Source organism: Centruroides sculpturatus, unplaced genomic scaffold, assembly GCF_000671375.1.
Source record: "Centruroides sculpturatus isolate CEXI.00-Female unplaced genomic scaffold, Cexi_2.0 scaffold591, whole genome shotgun sequence".
In the NCBI taxonomy this organism is placed as follows: domain Eukaryota; kingdom Metazoa; phylum Arthropoda; class Arachnida; order Scorpiones; family Buthidae; genus Centruroides; species Centruroides sculpturatus.
In genome coordinates, this window is record NW_019384920.1 from 238,986 (window position 1) to 258,540 (window position 19,555).

The window sequence follows — 19,555 nt, forward strand, 5'->3', positions numbered from 1 at the left end:
CTATAATGTACATCCGTTTTACTAGAAAATGGTCAGAGTTGTGCATTATTTATCATGCTAAACTGTAATCTCTCGAAAGCTCTATTTTAACAAATTAACGTTGCTGATCATTTAATACTGATTCACAGGAGTAAGCGGATAATTTACTAATGACTTACTTAAATATCAAATTTTACAATCTAATTACACAAAATGCTTAACAGTTACCAGCTGACCAAATGACTTTTCATAAGACCATTAATTTGTTTTAAAGATAAAAATTTTTTAAAAATATATTGTAATAATTTATTTTTAATTCTGTAATATTTAAAAAAATTATCGTTATTTTAATATATAAAAATATAATTATTTTATTTAATTAAAATATTTTAAAACAGTTTTTTTGTGATATTTATATTTTTATTGATAATTTAAAATATTTTTCAGTAAAATAAAGACAATTTTTACAAGGAATTTTGTATAATTTTTACTAAAAAAATTTATAAAAAATATATTTAGCCAAGCATTTAAGTAAACTTTAATTTTTGTTAATTATTCCACTTAAAATATTTTACTTTTTCAATTCTTTAATTATATTTTCTGTTTGCTTTAATTTTAATTTTATGCTTTTTGATTATTATTTTTTTTTATTGTATTGTTAAACACAAATTACAGTTTGCTTTATCATTTTCACTAATAAATAATTAAACATTTTTACTTTGAAAGTATTGAAGTCTTAGTTAAGATATTGTATTATAATATTCTTGTCTGTAATGAATTGTTCATTATATCTAATTCATGCCACGCAACGTCATCATTCATCCTTCCTGTCTCTGCTTGACTAATTGAGAAAACTTCCTATGTTTGTTTGTAAGTTGAGTAAACTATGATATAAAATTCATCAATGATTAAACATTATTTACTTTTATAATAAATTTAAACCGTTTTAAAAATAAATAAAATTAATTTACTAAAATAGAAAATTAACAATTCAAATTAATTCCAAAACTAATCTTCACTTTGCTGTTAGAAATTAGTGTTGAAGACAATACAACATACACATATTTGTATAGCATCTAAATATATTTCTTTATTGGGAAATTTGAATTTTAATAACTTATATAATATATATTTTTTAAATTAAATACTTTTTTATTATTTTTTATTTTTTTCTGTACTAGAAACAGGAAGATTACAGTATAAGATAAGATTTTGCAATGTCTTATCGACCGCTTGACGTCTCCACCCAACGCACCAATGGACTGCGCTCGCTAGTTTAGAGGGTGCAGTGAAACAGGACTTCCATACCATGCTCTACTATCAAGCAGTGATGTGGATAGTTATGATGAAGTGACACAAAACCTTAACACAAGTGCACGTGTCTTAGGATGGAAAGAATTCGATATCAAGAAATGATAATATTGATAGCAATAGCTGTTATCGTAACTCGCGTGTCAAGTAAGTAACGCCTAGTAGAATTAATTTTAATATTATCGTTACGTAGAAATGTTATTATTCTATCATTTTTTTAACTGTTATTTTCTTTTACATATATATTTTTCTTAAAATATTCCATAATATAAGCAATCAGAACATTTTATAGCAATTTATCGAATGGTGTTTCGATGAATGGAAACTAATTAACCTCATTATTATACGTTATTAACTATGTTTGCATTAATAGTAAATTGCGTATTAATAAAATTAAATTATGTAAATTAAATATATACATATATATATAAATTTACTACATTTTTCTTCTCTTTTTATATAAATAATTCAATCGCCAACCGCCCATTCCTAATAAGAGAAAAATGATATTATATAAATTAATATGGGTGATTACAGGTACAGATTGCTGGAATGCCTTTAATCCACTCATCAAAGTAAAGCTGAATGTTTAATGTAATTCAATTTATATTATTGAAATCTTTTCTTATTTTTACATAATTCTTTCTCCTTGTAAGTATATTTTCTTAATCCTTCTTATAACTTAGAAATCGTTGCTGCCATTTTATTCAACGTCATTGATTGTTCAATACAATACCTGCTCCTTCAAGGGTAATATGTACTTAATTGACCAATCACAATAATATTATCTAATGTTAGAGAAAATGTTTCTTGGAAGAATGATAAGAAAATCATCTTTTATAAATAATAATAATAATTTAAAAATGAATTTAATACAAAACTCTTTAATCATTTAAGAAATTTTTAATTTAACTTTTAAAACTAAATTTGATTCAATTTAAATTAATTGCATTATTTCATTTTAAATACTTTACAATAATATAATTTAAATATGAGTTATTTAATAATGATGATGATGATGATAATAATAATAATAATATTAATAATAATGAGCACCAATAAATAAGCACATTAAATAAGAACAGCTTATATTTGATAAACTGATTATTAAACTGATCATGTTAAATCGTATATTAGAATTTGTAGAAAAAATTTTAAATTCTATTTTCTACATAATAATAAATTCCTCATTATAATTAGATTTTGCTTCCTGACGAAAAAGTTATTAATTTGTGAGAATAATTTGTTAATAATGATAAAAAAAATTACAGGCAATCATACTTTTGAAGAATAAATGTGTTCAACAGAAGGATTTGTTGGAAAAATTAAAAAATATAGAAAAATGTTACGAGGGGTTACTTAAACAAGAAGAAACATCCAAATTGCAGGTCTCAGTATTTAATTATTCAGTTCAATTCAATTACTTTAATAATTGCTATAATTAAAAATTTGATAGCATTAAATTTCTACTACNACAGTAAACACAATTATTATTTAAAAAAAAGATTTTTTTAGGCTTAACATCGATGAAAATTCAACATAGTGTCACAGGCAACAAATAAAAATTTCAACATTGAATAGGTTAAAGGAGTTAAAATATTTACAGTCAACTCCCCTATAACACTGTTGATTATTCTGTTTTATATGAATTCCATGTTGTATGAGTCACTTAGATTTTACAAATACGTGTGTCAGGCTGTAAATGGCTCATGTATTTGTAAAATCTAAGAGACTTGTACAACATGGAATTTATATAAAACAGAATAATCAACAGTGTTATAGGGGGGGTCGACTTGTACAATAAACAAATAAATGACAAATTTTTTAAATATTATAAATAAACAACATATAAATAATAAAACAACATTCCTTTCAAATAAAAATAAACAACAAATATATAAATAAAGAAATATATACAAAAAAAAACATTTTTTTTCAAATACAGTAATACAGTACAGTACTTACGCGATTTTCAAATCTCGTCGATTCGTCTTTTGTTTGAGCGCCACGCAGCTCTTGATCACTCACTTTCTTCACACCATTGTTCGGCTTAAATGCTCGGACGTGTCGCGCGGAATCAATGCATAGCTACAATTTATTTTGTGTTATTTATTTCTCTGTTTGTTATATCTGCGGAGACAGGGGCACCGCCAGCTGTTTGAACGCCCGTGTGCAATACCGATTATGCCGCCCCCTGTTTAACTACGACTACCTACGCTGAGCTTGCCAGAAAGGCTCTTTGCCGCCCCCTGGACGTGCCGCCCGCGTGCGGTGCACGCCTTGCACGCCCGCTTACGGCGGGCCTGGGCGAACAAATCCCACGAGCAATTTCGAAAGCACCGTGGACGCAGACTGTGCCTGCAGCATAGCCAACTCGAAGGAGCGACTACGAAAGACGAAAGTGCCAAGGGCCCGGACGAAGGCGGCGTCGAGATCCCCCGGAAGCGAAGAATCCCGAAGAGACGAACAGTCAAAAGTCTGGTCATACCCCCCGAAATGGTGAAATATGTTTATAAAGGTGGAAAGCGCATACAAACGTAGCGTCTGTCTAATTTAGATAAAAGGAACAAGGAAGCTCATTCTCGTTTTCATATTCTATGGGTTATATATTAACCCATAGAATGTGTTCCTATTCTAAGGGTTAATATATAATCTATAGAATATGAACATGAGAGAGAAATCATCTTATTTTTTCTATATATATATATATATATATATATAAAATCACTACTATCCTAAAAACAACTTTATGCAGTATATGTGATATAGGAATAGATAGAATAAAACTTCACAACGTGTAAAACTAGTCACCATATTTTTTATTCCTAACTTATTTAAGGCCCTTTTCAATCTGAACTGGTTGACCACTTTACTGCTAACAGTACCACATGATGTCGAGATCTGTGCCAGCTGCTTCTATCTCAGAAAAGATCAGGTATACATTCGATAGGAGGCTGAGGAGGCCTTTATAGCTATTCTAGAAGGGGACAAAAAAGCCATTGGACCTAACTGGGAATCGATTTAAGAGCTTTCAACCCTGAAAAGATGTTTTTTTTTCCTCCTCCACTCTCTTTCTTTCCCTTTTCTTAAATTTCGTTAAGTGTTGTTAAGTGTATACTAGTTTCTATATTTTAAATACTAGCAATAAAAGTAATGTATGTAACCTTATTAAATCTATGTAAAAATGTTAAATATTTGTATTAATTATGCTTAAATATTTTATAAAAATGAAATAGTTCCTAAATTTTTAATTATTTGTATTTATTTTTATGATATAAATAATTTTAAATGAAATTTTTAAGAATTCTTCTATTAAAATTGCGTGTACTTTCATCCAGAAATTACTTAGAAAAATATCATTAAAATTTATAAAAAGAATTTATTTAAAAATTTTTTAAAACTTTTTATTGTTAAGAATAAGTAAATTCAGAGAATTAATAATATTTTAAAAATAAATAATAAATATCAACATAAGAAGTTATTTTTTAATGTTTTAATCATTTTATTCATTTCAAACTATAAAAATATATTTTGTACGTTTAAATATTTAACGAATATTTTAATTTCTAATTAAATTTATTTATGTTACCTGAAAAAGTTCAGAAATAATTTATAAATATATAATTATATGTTTAAAAAAGATATTTTCATACGGTAATAATTTTCGAATAAAATATCTCTTACGATTTACTCTGTTAAAAATTTAAAAAATTAAATAAAAAAAGTTTAAAAAATAAAAAACCGATAATTTTTATTTTAAAAAATAAGTTTTAAGAAAACATCTCGTAGTTAAATCATAAAATATTTATTACTTAATAAATCACTTAAAAAGACATTTTATGGTATTTTTGCATTGTTTTTCTGAATAAAAAATAAATAAATAAACTTATACAATCGTTTCATTTGTCTGTCCGTAGTCGAGAAATTGCCATTAATTGCACGCAATTTATTTTAGCTCTTCTTGATTTTTATTTTATTTTTTATTCTTTTTGCTCCTTTATACCTTTACTATTTAATTTACTTGAATTATTACTTTTTAAAATATTCTAATAAATAATTAATAATTTATTACAAATTTCAATAATTACTCTACACTACTTTATTTTTGTATAATTAAAACAGTTTTAATTCTTTATTTTCATAAAAGAATAGATTCAAGTAACACACTTCTGAGAGATTTTCTGACTAAAATAATTTAGTAATATGTTTATATATTTTTTTTTCAATAAGCAAATTTAATTATGAAAACATCTATAAAATGAAACAAGTTAACTCATTTCGTTTAACTTAATTAATCATTTCGATAATTTACACTAATCAGTAAACATATACACGAATTATCTTCTGATGCGAATTTTTCATCTCAACAAAAACTAAATAATAATGCTTTTCTTTCCTTCTTTTTTCAGCTCGTCTGTTTGTCTATCCATCCATAAACTCCACAATTAGTGGTCTCTAATAATTAACATAATTTCTGGTTATTAAATAATCCATTTTAAAGTAGTTTATTACAATTATCCTTGCATCACAAAGGTTTCTCCTCTTAATAGTCTCGCTAACAAGTAATAAATATTTCCTCCTATCTGTCTGTTTGTCTGTTTGTATAGAACCGAAAAGCCTTAAAAATTAATTAATATAATTAAAATGAATTATATAATTATCAAATCATTTATTAGCGTAATATGGATTACTCCAGTTACAGGACGGTATATTGTTTTTAATTCTATACATTTGGAAATTATACATAATTTTTTTATGTATTATTTTAATCATCGAGTTAAATAAACAATAAAATTTAACAATAATTATGTAATTATTAGAAAAGTAATTTTTTAATAATTATCTGCACATTATAAAGATTGTTCTTTTTTGTCCTAAGAAGTAATGTCTACCCATACAAAGCTAAGAAAATTTATAAATATAGTTTCTAATAATTAAATAATTAATTTATAAGTCATTTTTTTTAATTATCCATGCATTATAAAGGATTTCTTCTACATAATCTTGCTAACAAGTAGTGAATATACCGAAATATATCAATATATATACAGTATATACATCCAAGAACCAAGAAAAACTCAAAACTTAATTAATAACTCTCTAACAATTAAATAATCTATTTTAACTTACATTACAAATATTATTACACAATTTCTTCTACACTTAACACACAAACTAGTAACACATCCTCTTGTTAAAAAGGTACACAGAAGCTAACAAACGAGATTTGTAATAATTAAATAAAAAGCATTTAAAAGTTATTTTATTAATATCATCGATGTATGATATAAAGTTTTCTTGTGTATAATCTGGCTAACAAGTAATGAATGTGTCCTTGTTGTCATTGTATCCTCTTTACAAGAAGAATTTGCTTGAAGGCGATGAAGTGGAAAACGCTAAGGAGCTGGCAGCCGTTTTCTCATCTATCAACAATCCTCGAGGGAGCAATAAGCTTGCAACTAATGCGTTTCCCTAAAGCGAACTCATTTCAGACCATGCTGAGAGATAACGAAGACGAAGGTCCGTTTGTGTCTTTAATAGTATAGTCTGTGCCATCATTGTCATCCGACGTTGTTGATACAGTCTTTGATGGCAGATCGCACGTCACTCCCTATCTGTTAAACAATCGATATTTATTTATATCGTAAATCTGATAGCACGAAATCTTCTTCGCATATATATATACATTTTTTTTATTTATTTAAATCATTAATTTAATCCCTTCTACTTTTTTTATACTTTAATTCTTATTTAAAGTAACAGTTTTAAATAATGATATTTATTGATATTGCTTTATTATACGAAAATTTAAATTGTGTTTTATTACTCCAACTGCTTAATAATGTATCATATTTCATGTCTTAATCTGAATTTTAGCCGGACAATTTTTTTCTATAGTTTTAATGACTTTAGTGTTATTTTAAATGTTAATTTTTTTATAAATATGTAATATAAATAAATCATTTTTTATTTACAAAAAATTTAAATGTTTATATTATTATTTTTTCTCTTCTTTTGGTCAAACTTACAGGATGTATCCTTTTTTTTTCTTTTTTTNTCAAACCTATTCTTAACAGCAAAAATACATTCTTGAGATTAAAGGAATTTCATACAATGAGAAAAAATATTGTTGAAATATTCTAAGTTGATATCTAAGATAATTTTGTAAAGTCGATCTTAGTGATACCCTAGCATCTATAGCACTGAATCAACAACAACAACAACAACTATTCCACTGAGATGCAAGTCCATTTGCCTTCTAACATACAAAATTACTTTAATATTTTCCTATGATGTTAAAGTTTTGATAAAATAAATTGGATTTTACCGTATAAAACAAGGTATAAAAAATAGATATTTTTCTTTATGATATGCTTAATCTATATTCAAAATATTCATACGAAATTAAGAATTTGTAAATAAAATAAATAATTTTAATTATAATGACACATTACTTCCATAAAATATTATTCTGTACTGTACACAAAGTACCATCTTTAAATAGAAAACCAATGTCATGTGGATAGGCTAGATTTACTTTTTTTTTGTTTGAGATAAAATCAATTTCCATTACATTTACAAATTCAATGATACTATTTTCAGAATAGTTCTATAATAAAGAGCAATTTTATCGTAGACAAAAATTCAATTTGTGACTAGACAAAATTTCATTTTAGATATTATAAAAAAAAGATAATAATTACTAACTAAATTGCTCTTATTATCAATAAGATTTTTTTCTTTCTAAAAAATAAATTTAAAAAAAATTATGTAAAAAGTTTTTAAGAATATAAATTCTTTTTTTATTTTAAGTTTATTAAAACTTTTTATGTATATAATTGATAAGTACTTAATTATTGTAAATTTTAAATTGATAACTTCAGAATGTTTCAATGAAATTTTAACCAAAAATTCAAATCATATATGAAATTAATTATAAAATAAATCTTCTTAAATGAAATTAAGACTATTTACAAAAATATAAAATTTTTGAGTCTATCTTAATCCTTTTTTACACCACCCCAGAAGTAACAGTTATTCTTCAAAAAGAAAAAAACCCATGTTGACTGTTACTTCTGGGGTGGTGTAAAAAAGGATTAAGATAGACTCAAAAATTTTATATTTTTGTAAATAGTCTTAATTTCATTTAAGAAGATTTATTTTATAATTAATTTCATATATGATTTGAATTTTTGGTTAAAATTTCATTGAAACATTCTGAAGTTATCAATTTAAAATTTACAATAATTAAGTACTTATCAATTATATACATAAAAAGTTTTAATAAACTTAAAATAAAAAAAGAATTTATATTCTTAAAAACTTTTTACATAATTTTTTTTAAATTTATTTTTTAGAAAGAAAAAAATCTTATTGATAATAAGAGCAATTTAGTTAGTAATTATTATCTTTTTTTTATAATATCTAAAATGAAATTTTGTCTAGTCACAAATTGAATTTTTGTCTACGATAAAATTGCTCTTTATTATAGAACTATTCTGAAAATAGTATCATTGAATTTGTAAATGTAATGGAAATTGATTTTATCTCAAACAAAAAAAAAGTAAATCTAGCCTATCCACATGACATTGGTTTTCTATTTAAAGATGGTACTTTGTGTACAGTACAGAATAATATTTTATGGAAGTAATGTGTCATTATAATTAAAATTATTTATTTTATTTACAAATTCTTAATTTCGTATGAATATTTTGAATATAGATTAAGCATATCATAAAGAAAAATATCTATTTTTTATACCTTGTTTTATACGGTAAAATCCAATTTATTTTATCAAAACTTTAACATCATAGGAAAATATTAAAGTAATTTTGTATGTTAGAAGGCAAATGGACTTGCATCTCAGTGGAATAGTTGTTGTTGTTGTTGTTGATTCAGTGCTATAGATGCTAGGGTATCACTAAGATCGACTTTACAAAATTATCTTAGATATCAACTTAGAATATTTCAACAATATTTTTTCTCATTGTATGAAATTCCTTTAATCTCAAGAATGTATTTTTGCTGTTAAGAATAGGTTTGAAAGCACTTTTCCCCCCGTAACTATTCCTTTATATCAGATGTCACAATGATACGCTTGCCCTGTAGAGCTGTGTTTCCTGCATAACTCACTCGGAGCTGACTCTAGAAGCAACGAAACTAGACAGCAGTTTTCTTTTAAGTTCAAATAGGTTTACGATAGAACCATAAATTCACTGATACTCTTTTCAGAATAGTCCCGTATGAAGGAACGATTTCTCTTAGACAATAAATTCAATTTGGTTTGACAAACTAAGTTTTAGAATGTGTAAAAGAGTGAAATATTCTCTAGTATCATTTCATTTCTCAAAGTAATACTTTAATTCTAATAAATAATAAACTTGAGGAAAAAATCTTAAAAATTTATCTGTATCAGAGACAAATTATGGGAATTTTTAATGAAAAATTATATATATATATATGAGATATTGAAACTCGGATACAGGGACATTTTTCCTGAATTCTGAGACGTTCCAACGTTTAGCTTTTATGTAAAATGTAGTTGATATAAATTAAGCTGTTGGTAAGTGATTAAAAATAAATCTGTTTATATTTGTTTTATTGAATTTTTTCTATATCTTTTTTTTTTAGTTTTCGAAGAGAAATGGGCCTCACTTTTCTCTCCTCACCTTTCTCAATCACTCTCAGATCCATATTTGTTATAAGTTAATCTTACTGAAATTTTTTTATATTATATATTATATTATAAATGAAATTCTTAGAAATTAATTATTTCTAATACAAGTACTATCACAGGTTTATTAAAAGAATTAGGACAATAAAATTAATAATGGTTAATTAGTTTATTATAAAAAAAATTAATTAAGAACATTTATAATAAATAAATAACCAAAAATTTATTAAATTTAACAGTATTATTTTTAATTTTTACCTAAACTATAACTTCTAAAGAAAATGTTACTTTTATTATTATTATTATTGGGCTGCAATTTGAAAAAAATTGTAGACCTATAAATTTCCACTGTCTTCCGTCCGTCTGTCTTTCCTTAATCTCGAGAATGCGGTTAGACAGATGAATGTCGAACATCGAAACCAGATGTGGAAAGCGGAGGGGTAGGAGGCCCATATTATATAAAACTTATAAAATACATAAAATTTCGTATATATATGGCTTCCGGTGCAAACTGGAAGTCATACTATTTTAATTCGAAAATTTTCCCCTGAAAGATGTTAGATGGATGACTCTATTGTTGAAGGAAAAGTATGATGTATTACTAATTTGGGATGGAAGGCATATATTTTATATTTTAAATTAAATTAATTAAAATTATAATTAAAAATTGCAGTCCCGGCATTGTGACGATATCACAATAAATAATTGCTCGTTATTATTATTATTTCAAAAATAATCTTGTATAAAATAAAATCGACTAAACTGTAAATTACATAATGATAAATTTTATCTGGTTCAATAAATGTTTTAAAAAAAATAAATAAATAAATCTGAGCGCATTTGGATTTATAAATTCAAAAAACTTATCGAATGATACAAAAAGCTTCTTAAATCCCGAGAAGCAATAAAAAATATATATATATGTATATATATAGAAATATATATATTTTTAAATGAACTGGTTACAAAATGAATCAATATAATTTAAATTCATATTAAAATATTGAAAGTGTGCAACATTAAAGTATATAATAATAATTTTTAGAATGTGCATGATATTCCTGCCAGACCCTGCCAATTTTTTGGCTGCCATACTTTTTGCTGTCCATCCTATACATACAGAAGCAGTGAGTAAAATTTTCATTTTACATTATAGTTTTAATCTGTATTTTAAGAAAAACTGATGGAATTTTGACAGACTTTTGACTTTCAGTATTCATAAAAATAAAGTAGGGACTTTCTTCTAAGTTTTAATGTTTTATTGTCAATTTTTCTTTTAGAATAATTAATGAAAAGCTGTAAATTGGAAAAAAGTAATATAGTAATGTGTGTACATTATTGTTATCATTATTTTTATGGATCTGTTATCTGTACTTGTCTGATATTTATTTAATACAATGATTAATGTATTCTGATAAGGAGCAAACTCCGTAATGATTGTCAAGGAAACAAACCTTGAAAATCATTAATAAACCAAATGTTAAAACTTCTAAAAGGCCCTATTTTATTTATAAGAGAGTTTAGTAAAATTCATAACTTTCAAGGTCTAAATGAGTTTGGAATGAGCATAACACATCCATTTTGGATGATGGAATTGTTCTATAAATGTTTAAAATGATACACATTAATTTTTCAAAACTGAAACTCTTATGGTTTGTATAAANTATCCCGTTCCACCTTAACAGATCGTTCATGTGATGTGTTGTTAAATTCTGTTAAGTCAACCATGAGAGTCCGGATTCGATTTCCAAAACTTTCTCATTCCGGTTCTTACATCATACGTGAACGTAACACTCTGTTAATTTACAAATTAATTCTATATGTAATTAAATTAACATGTTATTTTTTGCAAGTCCAAGAGTCACCGTTGATACACATGTAATTTTCAAAAAATATTTGTTGGTTTATTACAGTCGTAGAAACATGGTGAGTGCGTACATAAGAAATGGCACATATAGAAAACCTTTCTGTAAAACGTTTGTGTAATTAAAATTATGTTTGTATGAGATGTTTAGTTTTATAAACATCTCATACAAACATAATTTTAATTACACAAACGCATCTATGTAAATAAAAACAGATAAACTAATTAATTTGTCAATTTTTCAACACGTATTCGGAAAATCTACTCCGATTTAACGACACCCCCTCGCCGAATTAATTCGTTAAATTGAGGTTTTACATTAATCTTAATAAATCACATAATTTTATTTTTAAAACTTATACATCACTACATCATGAAATGCTTAAAATGTCTTTTTTTATCAATTGAAAGGCTGAATGCAATAGTGGTCTAATCCTTTTCTTTTTAAATTGATAATATACTGTAAAAGTGGTGTGTCCTAATTTTTCATATTTTGCTGTCATACAAAAAACTCACACCTTTAAAATCTAGCAATGAATTTAATAAAATAAGAACATTTTTTAAGAACATTGCTGGATTTTAAAGGTGCGAGTTTCTTGTGATCTATATCTCCAGTTAGTTCAAAATTTATGGATATTGCTGTTATACTAGTTTTATTTCTATCATTACTTGTAATCAGAGCAACAGTAATCTTTCATTCATTTTAGAGATAATACATTTAATACACGAAAGTTTAATACTGTTAACTCAATTTTGACTTTGCAGAGGGTTAGACCATTGTTACATTCAGTCTTTCAATTGTTTATAATATAACTAAAGTTATGTTAATTAATAATAATTTGCACAAAAAAAAAATTGTTTTACTGTAGTAAAGTCAATTGATTTATAAATAAATGCAAATTGAAAAATGAGTTAAATATTGCTCAATTTTTTATTTGTAATGATAATATATGTATATATGTGTGTGTGTATGTATATATATATATATGTTGATGTATTAGAATAATGATAGTGAACTGAACATAACCACAATGATAAGAATAATCATTTATTAATAACACATTTATCTAATTTTCAACTGATAATGTAATTGCTATTTTTAAAAAATAAATTTCTATTTTCTATATGTGCACTATGGTCACATATTTAAAACAGAAAAATAAATATGTGGACTCTGCTAAACATAATTAATTCATCCAGCAGAGTAATCTATAAGTTAAAAATTTTACAACATGTAATTAGCCTAATCCATTGCAGATCTCCAGAAATGTTCTAACAAGTAAAAAAAAAAAAAAACTGATAGAATGAAAAAAGTGCCATTTGAAATGTTAAAAAACTCACAAAAAGCTCTCTGTCTACACAAATTCAGCTTGTTACATTAGCCATTTTTGAACTTTTCTTATCTTTTGAACAAATTCATATTCTTTTGCAGGTACAGTACATTTTTACACTATTCATTATTTCCTTCTTTGTAGAAATAGAAATAAACTTTTTTTTACTTTTTGGAGGCATGGTGTAATACACAATTTGTATTTAAAATAAATATTACTATCAAAATAAATATGTGCTTAGTAAATTTATAAATCACAAACCCACTTGCATCTGCTACAAAAGCACTGCACAGAACTAACTGATTNTTTTTTTAAATAATTTAAATCGTACATTTTCGAAATAAATGTAATAAGTTAATCATCCTATGCACAGTTTTATTTATATTTATATACCTTGTATTCTATGTATTTTACTGTCTTATATGTTAAAAATCTCATCCATTATGCTATCTTGAATTATCTTGAATGTTTCAATCATGTTTCTCTATAAATTCTAGTTGAATTTTCTGATTGGAGTGCTTTCTTCTTATTGTTATCTGAAAGATCAGTTCATTTCATTCCTCTATTTCACACGCTGTTTGGCCTTCCTCTTCGGGATTTGATAAACTTCCCTTTTCTTTCAGATCATCAAGCCACATCTTTCTATGTCTTCTTTCTTCCACATATTTTTTTCCCTTTCACTATTTCTCTTAATAAAGTATTTCTTCACAAAATATTCTGATGAAATTCCTCTTTTCTCAATATATTCCAGAAGACACCTTTCTTCATTTATTCTTCTTTAATACTCCATTTGTAATTCTCTCGGACCAGTTTATTCTCTCTCATTGTTTATACTGATCATTTATATGGAAAGTATTCTATATCTTAGATAGTTTTCCTTTGCCTTTCTCACTGTTAAAGTTCGGCTTCTCCTATATTTCCACTTGGCATTCTATAAAATTCGAATCGAAATTTTCTGATTGGGATGCTTTATCCATTGAAAATTACTCTTCTCGATAGTCTCGATAGTTCACATATTAGCATTTAAGAGAATTGATTATATAATCATGGCGGTCCCTTATTGGCTAATGGATAAAACCACTGAACGTTAATTGGTTGACTTTATAGAATTTAACAATACATCACATGAACGATCTTTTAAGGTGGAACGGGATATTAAACCTTATTTAGACGTTAGACACATGAAGAAACTCGGAAAACTCTACGTGGCCAGCCTTTAGCGGGTTTGTACCCTATTTAGAAATCAAACCATATGGAGTTTGGTTTCTAAATAGGGGTTAATATCCCGTTCCACCTTAACAGATCGTTCATGTGATGTGTTGTTAAATTCTGTTAAGTCAACCATGAGAGTCCGGATTCGATTTCCAAAACTTTCTCATTATTTTTCAGTTTGTTATGATAAGCCTCCTCAAAATCTCAGAGATTATTTCCTATGCAAATCTTCCGAATTTTTTATTTGCTCGTATTTCTTTTAGACTAAAAGAATAAAAATTTGAAAGATAATAAATTCATCTTTCATATTAGTATAATTTTATTTTTAAAAGTATTTAATAACTTAAAACCTTATTGTAATAATTAAAATATTGATTTTTAAACATTTAGCTTGCTTCAAAATGTGTAAAAATACTTTTAAATTTTATGTTTTTAAGTAAAAATGTTTAATCATTCACAAATCTAAAAATTCACGTAAAATTTCTTTCCATAAAAACATATAGAAATGTTACACGTAAGGTTTTATTTTTATAGATAAATCGATCTTGCAGCGATGAATTTTTAATACCATAATCATTTTAATATTAAAACAATAAAATTCATATCTAAAAATTTACAGATCTATATTGATTTTAAGAATACTTTTAAAAATATTTTTAGAATTTAATATCTAAATTTAACAAGAAAAATTTCGATATTTTACATTTGTTACTAAAATGTTTAGTGTCGTTTAGCTTTATTTATTTTTTCTTAATATTTTTTGCATTAATCAATTTTGTAATTATCAAAGTAACTACTCTTTGCTCATTATTGGTTTTTTCTTGTTTTTAATTTTGCATTTTTTTCATCCTCCTCTTCTTTTTAACTTTGCATCTTTGCCCTTTCTCCAGCCTTAATTTTGCAGTTTTATTCTTTCATCCCTCCTTAATTTAAAATTTTTGCCTTTTCTCTCCTTCCTAATGTTATTTTTAATACTCAAAATATATGTAAAATTATTTTTCTATTCATGCAAAATTTTATGTATTCTACATATATCTAAAATTTTATATTACTTTATTAGATTTTTTTGGTGAAATTTTACTCTTTGTTTATTGATTTTATTGAATTTAGTAGTATTTCCTCTTTTTATCACCCGAATAAGAAATTCTACCTGCTACATTCAATATTTTATCATAAGATGTGTTAGAACAATAATAAATATAACGTTAAAACAAATATTTGCTTGATAACTAAATATTTTTAAAATGTTTATAAATTACATTTTAAATATTTCCTACACTGATTTTAATAATTGTTATAAATTTTTTTTTATTGTTTTAATGATATTTTTCACTGAAAAATTTCAGTTTTTCTCAACAGAAAAACTACAGTTGGCTTGCACTTCACACTATGACTTTACAATAAATTTCAAATATTTCACAATTTAGGAAGTAAAAATATTTTAAAGACGTAAATAAAAATTCATCTTAAAAACCCTTTTTTTAAAGAAGAAAAAAAACATGAAATTTTGCTCACCTCCTCCTCATATATTAAGGTATATATGGAACTATTGTTATATTTATGAACGTCCGGTGAAGTTGTGAAAATAGAGTATATTAATGAAATATTAATTTCAATTTTTTTTATTTAAAAAATTGAGAAATACTAGAATAGTTTTATTTTTTATTTTCTAGATACAGTCCATAGTCGTAAATTCGTGGATTCACTTGAAATAAAGCGAAAATTATCACGCTACGTGAAGTTTTTTATTCTTTCTAGACATCACTCCCTTTATTGTGTAATATAACATTTTATACAGGATTTTTATACAATGATATTCGGAGGGATCGTGAGCTACTAGTTGATGAGCAATGATCTGAAATCAAGACTTCTCAGAGATCAGAAAGGGGCCCATTTTTATTTTAAGACTCCAGTATATTTTTTAAAAATGTTAAAAAATTATATTATGTTTTTAAACAATAAACTTTCACAAAAATATGCAAGAAGTGTAATGGAGTCTTTAAGGAAAAAAGGAAGTATTTATAACATATTTTTGAGCCCTCGTAAATTCAGTCTTAGACCAAATGGTTTTGCAATAAGGCTTGCCGGAAATATTCAAATTCATAAATTATTTCTTAACTTTAAGTTAATCTTAATAATTACAATAGCCCCATATTTTCAACTATAAAACAGCTGGCAACGTTTTTTATTTGTTTTCATCCTTAATACCATAATACGTAATACCTTTATAAGTTTTCAGATTAGTTCGAGAGATGTGGTTTCCATCCCTTAATATCTCTCAAACCAATGGTCCGATTTTCCTAAAAATTTCAAAAAAATGTTCCCCTATTACCCAAACTTCCATGCAAATTTTCAAAAATTTTCAACAAAAGGCGCAGTAATTATTAAACTTCAAGTTGAGAGAGAAAAAAATCGTGTCCTTACCCTAAACACAGAAAAACCCCAACTTCTTTTGCATTTTTCCACGTTTAAAACTCCTCTGAGTCCAAAACTGTAAAAATCTTGAGGGAGGAAAACTTTATGGCTGATCGCCATACTTTCCCTTTGTTATATAACAGCCAGGAACGTAAAGTTATATTTATAATATAAAATAACCGTAATTATTTACAATATGTACACATATTTGAACATATTTAAGAGATTTTAAATGTATTAATTCTTATAAATTGCAAATTAAATATGTTTTGAAGTATTTTCTTTGATTGTTCTCTCGTAATATAAAAGAAAAAGTTAATGTCCAAGAGCAATACTAGTCAATGGATGATGGAAGTTGGTGACCAGTAATTTACTCACCAACAATTGATCGCGGGAAATTGAACACCGACAAATGATCTCTAGCAATTGATTATCAAACATTTTTGATCACGGAAACATCAAACACTCTCCACGCAATTGATTAAATGTTCGGAGATTAATTACAGGACGTTCTACCAATCTTTCAATGAAGCAATATATATATATATGAAGATTATTATTTCAATTTTTAAAGGCAAGATTTATGATTTAACCATCAAAAATGAGTAATTAATCAAAAATGGATTTCATATTACTTAATTATAATTAATATTTATGAATTTAATTTCTAGCAATTTCATAATTTCATCATTCAAAATTGGAAATTACACCTTTACATTTAAAAAAAATTCTTTATATATAAAAATTATATCTAAAAATAAAAAAATTTAACGAAATTAGATAAAATAATTACAAGCAAAAATTATCGTCGTAATGCCGGGCTGTAATTTTTAATCATATTTTTAATTTATTTAATTTAAAATATAAATGTTCTCAATCTCAAATTAGTAAGGTCTTGCCCTTGTATATCATACTTTTCCAAATGTTTGAATTAAAATCACGTGACAGCAGTTTAGATCGGAAACTCTTATATAGTAAATTCGAGGCCTCCTGTTCCTTATTTTTTCATATCTGGTCTCGAATTTCATCTTTATAATATCGTTCTCGAGATTAAGGAAGGACAGACAGACGGATGACAGTGGAAATTTATTGGTGTACAATTTTTTCTAATTGCAATTTTATTTTAATTGCTATTTGAAAAAAAAAATTGTAGACCGTATAAATTCCTATAAAATAAGTCTTTTAATCTATAAAAAAAATTAAGAAATGGTGTCGTAGCTCGCGGTCTACTAGTTGGAAACTAAAGCATATAATCTAATTATTAGGTGAAACTTGTACTATATTTATAAATTAATTTATGGTGAATAATTTATATGTAAATAATTCTTAAATAAATAAAAAATAGGTTTACTAATAAATAATGGAATTTGATAAACGGTTATTTTGAAAATACAAAATAAAATTTCGCTATATTCTTATTCTTAAATCAAGTTTACCCATTCTAATATCTACTTTCTAGAGTTATTTTGAATTCTGTTCAATATTACAACTATAAAACTTACAAACCTTCGTAACTTCTAACTGAATTATTCTCATTGGAGTTGTAAAAAACTATTGAAAATTTCATTTCTCGAAAAAAATAATAAAACGAATGAATCACATGGAAGAATTTGTTATAAAATTATAAAAGTCTTTCATTTTGATTGATCTCCATTTTAATATTACGAAAACTAATAAATCCCGAATGTTTCTATGATTCAAATTATTCAATAATTTACATAAAAATTTTAGATTTTTAAGTTTTTCTGCCCAAAAATTTAAAAATTTACCATTATTTTCTTTTTACTATTACATTTCACTAAAACTTGACGATTTGTACAAAATAATGATATTTTTTACTTTAATTTCCAGTTATTTAAAGTGAATTTTAATGTTAATTTTTAAAATTTTACAACCAAAAAATGAGCAAATATTTATTGTTACATCGTCACAATGCCAGGCTGCAAGTTTTAATCATAATTTTAATTTATTTAATTTAAAATACAAGCTCTCCACCCCAAATTACTGGTAGCTTACTCCTGTACATCATACTTTTCCATTAACAATAGAATTGTGTCGGTCATCGGCCTTTCAGGAGAAAATTTTGAACTGAAATAATGTGATCTCCAGTTTTCATTAGAATTTAATATAAAATTAATCTGGGCCTTTTGCCCAAATAGTTTCCATATATGGTCTCGGTTTTTATATATCTAACTATATTCTCGAGATTAAAGAAAGACAGATAGACAGATGGACGGATGACAATGGAAATTTATAGGTCTACAAGTTTTTCAAATTGCAGTTCAATTAAGAACATTAAAATTTAATGACTTAAAATATATTTTTTATAATTAATTAAATTCTTATTTTATTGAATCTTTTTCGATTTAAAAATTAAAATACTTATCCTAGAAATAATTTTATCCAATAAGAATTTTAAAAGAGATTTTATATTTTAAAATACAATTTTAGCAGTATTTTTAATATAAAATTATAAAATTAATTATTCATACAAAATTTTATTCTCTTATTACATACATTTATAAAAGTATATACTGTAATTTAAATTTTAAATCTATGATTTATAATAAATAAGTAAATAAATTAATTTAAAAAGATCAATTTGTCAAAATTGTTAATATAAATATTAAAAAATTGGTACCCATTCTTCATTGGTATATAAAAAATTATTAAATTATTAATTATTTTTTTAGTTTTTTTATTAATAAAAATATACATAAGAAATGGCACATATAGAAAACCTTTCTGTAAAACGTTTGTGTAATTAAA

The 19,555-nt window shown here is 25.1% G+C and overlaps 1 protein-coding gene across 1 annotated transcript in view; it reads left to right on the forward strand.

Annotated features, from left to right (window-relative positions):
• The first annotated feature begins 1,279 nt into the window (after positions 1 to 1,279).
• LOC111631847 overlaps positions 1,280 to 19,555 on the forward strand; it is a 39,184-nt gene continuing 20,908 nt past the window's right edge. The window contains exon 1 of the mRNA XM_023376175.1: positions 1,280 to 1,437. Within this exon, the coding sequence (XP_023231943.1) occupies positions 1,368 to 1,437 (70 nt within the window). The 5' untranslated portion in view covers positions 1,280 to 1,367. The remainder of the gene's footprint in view (positions 1,438 to 19,555) is intronic.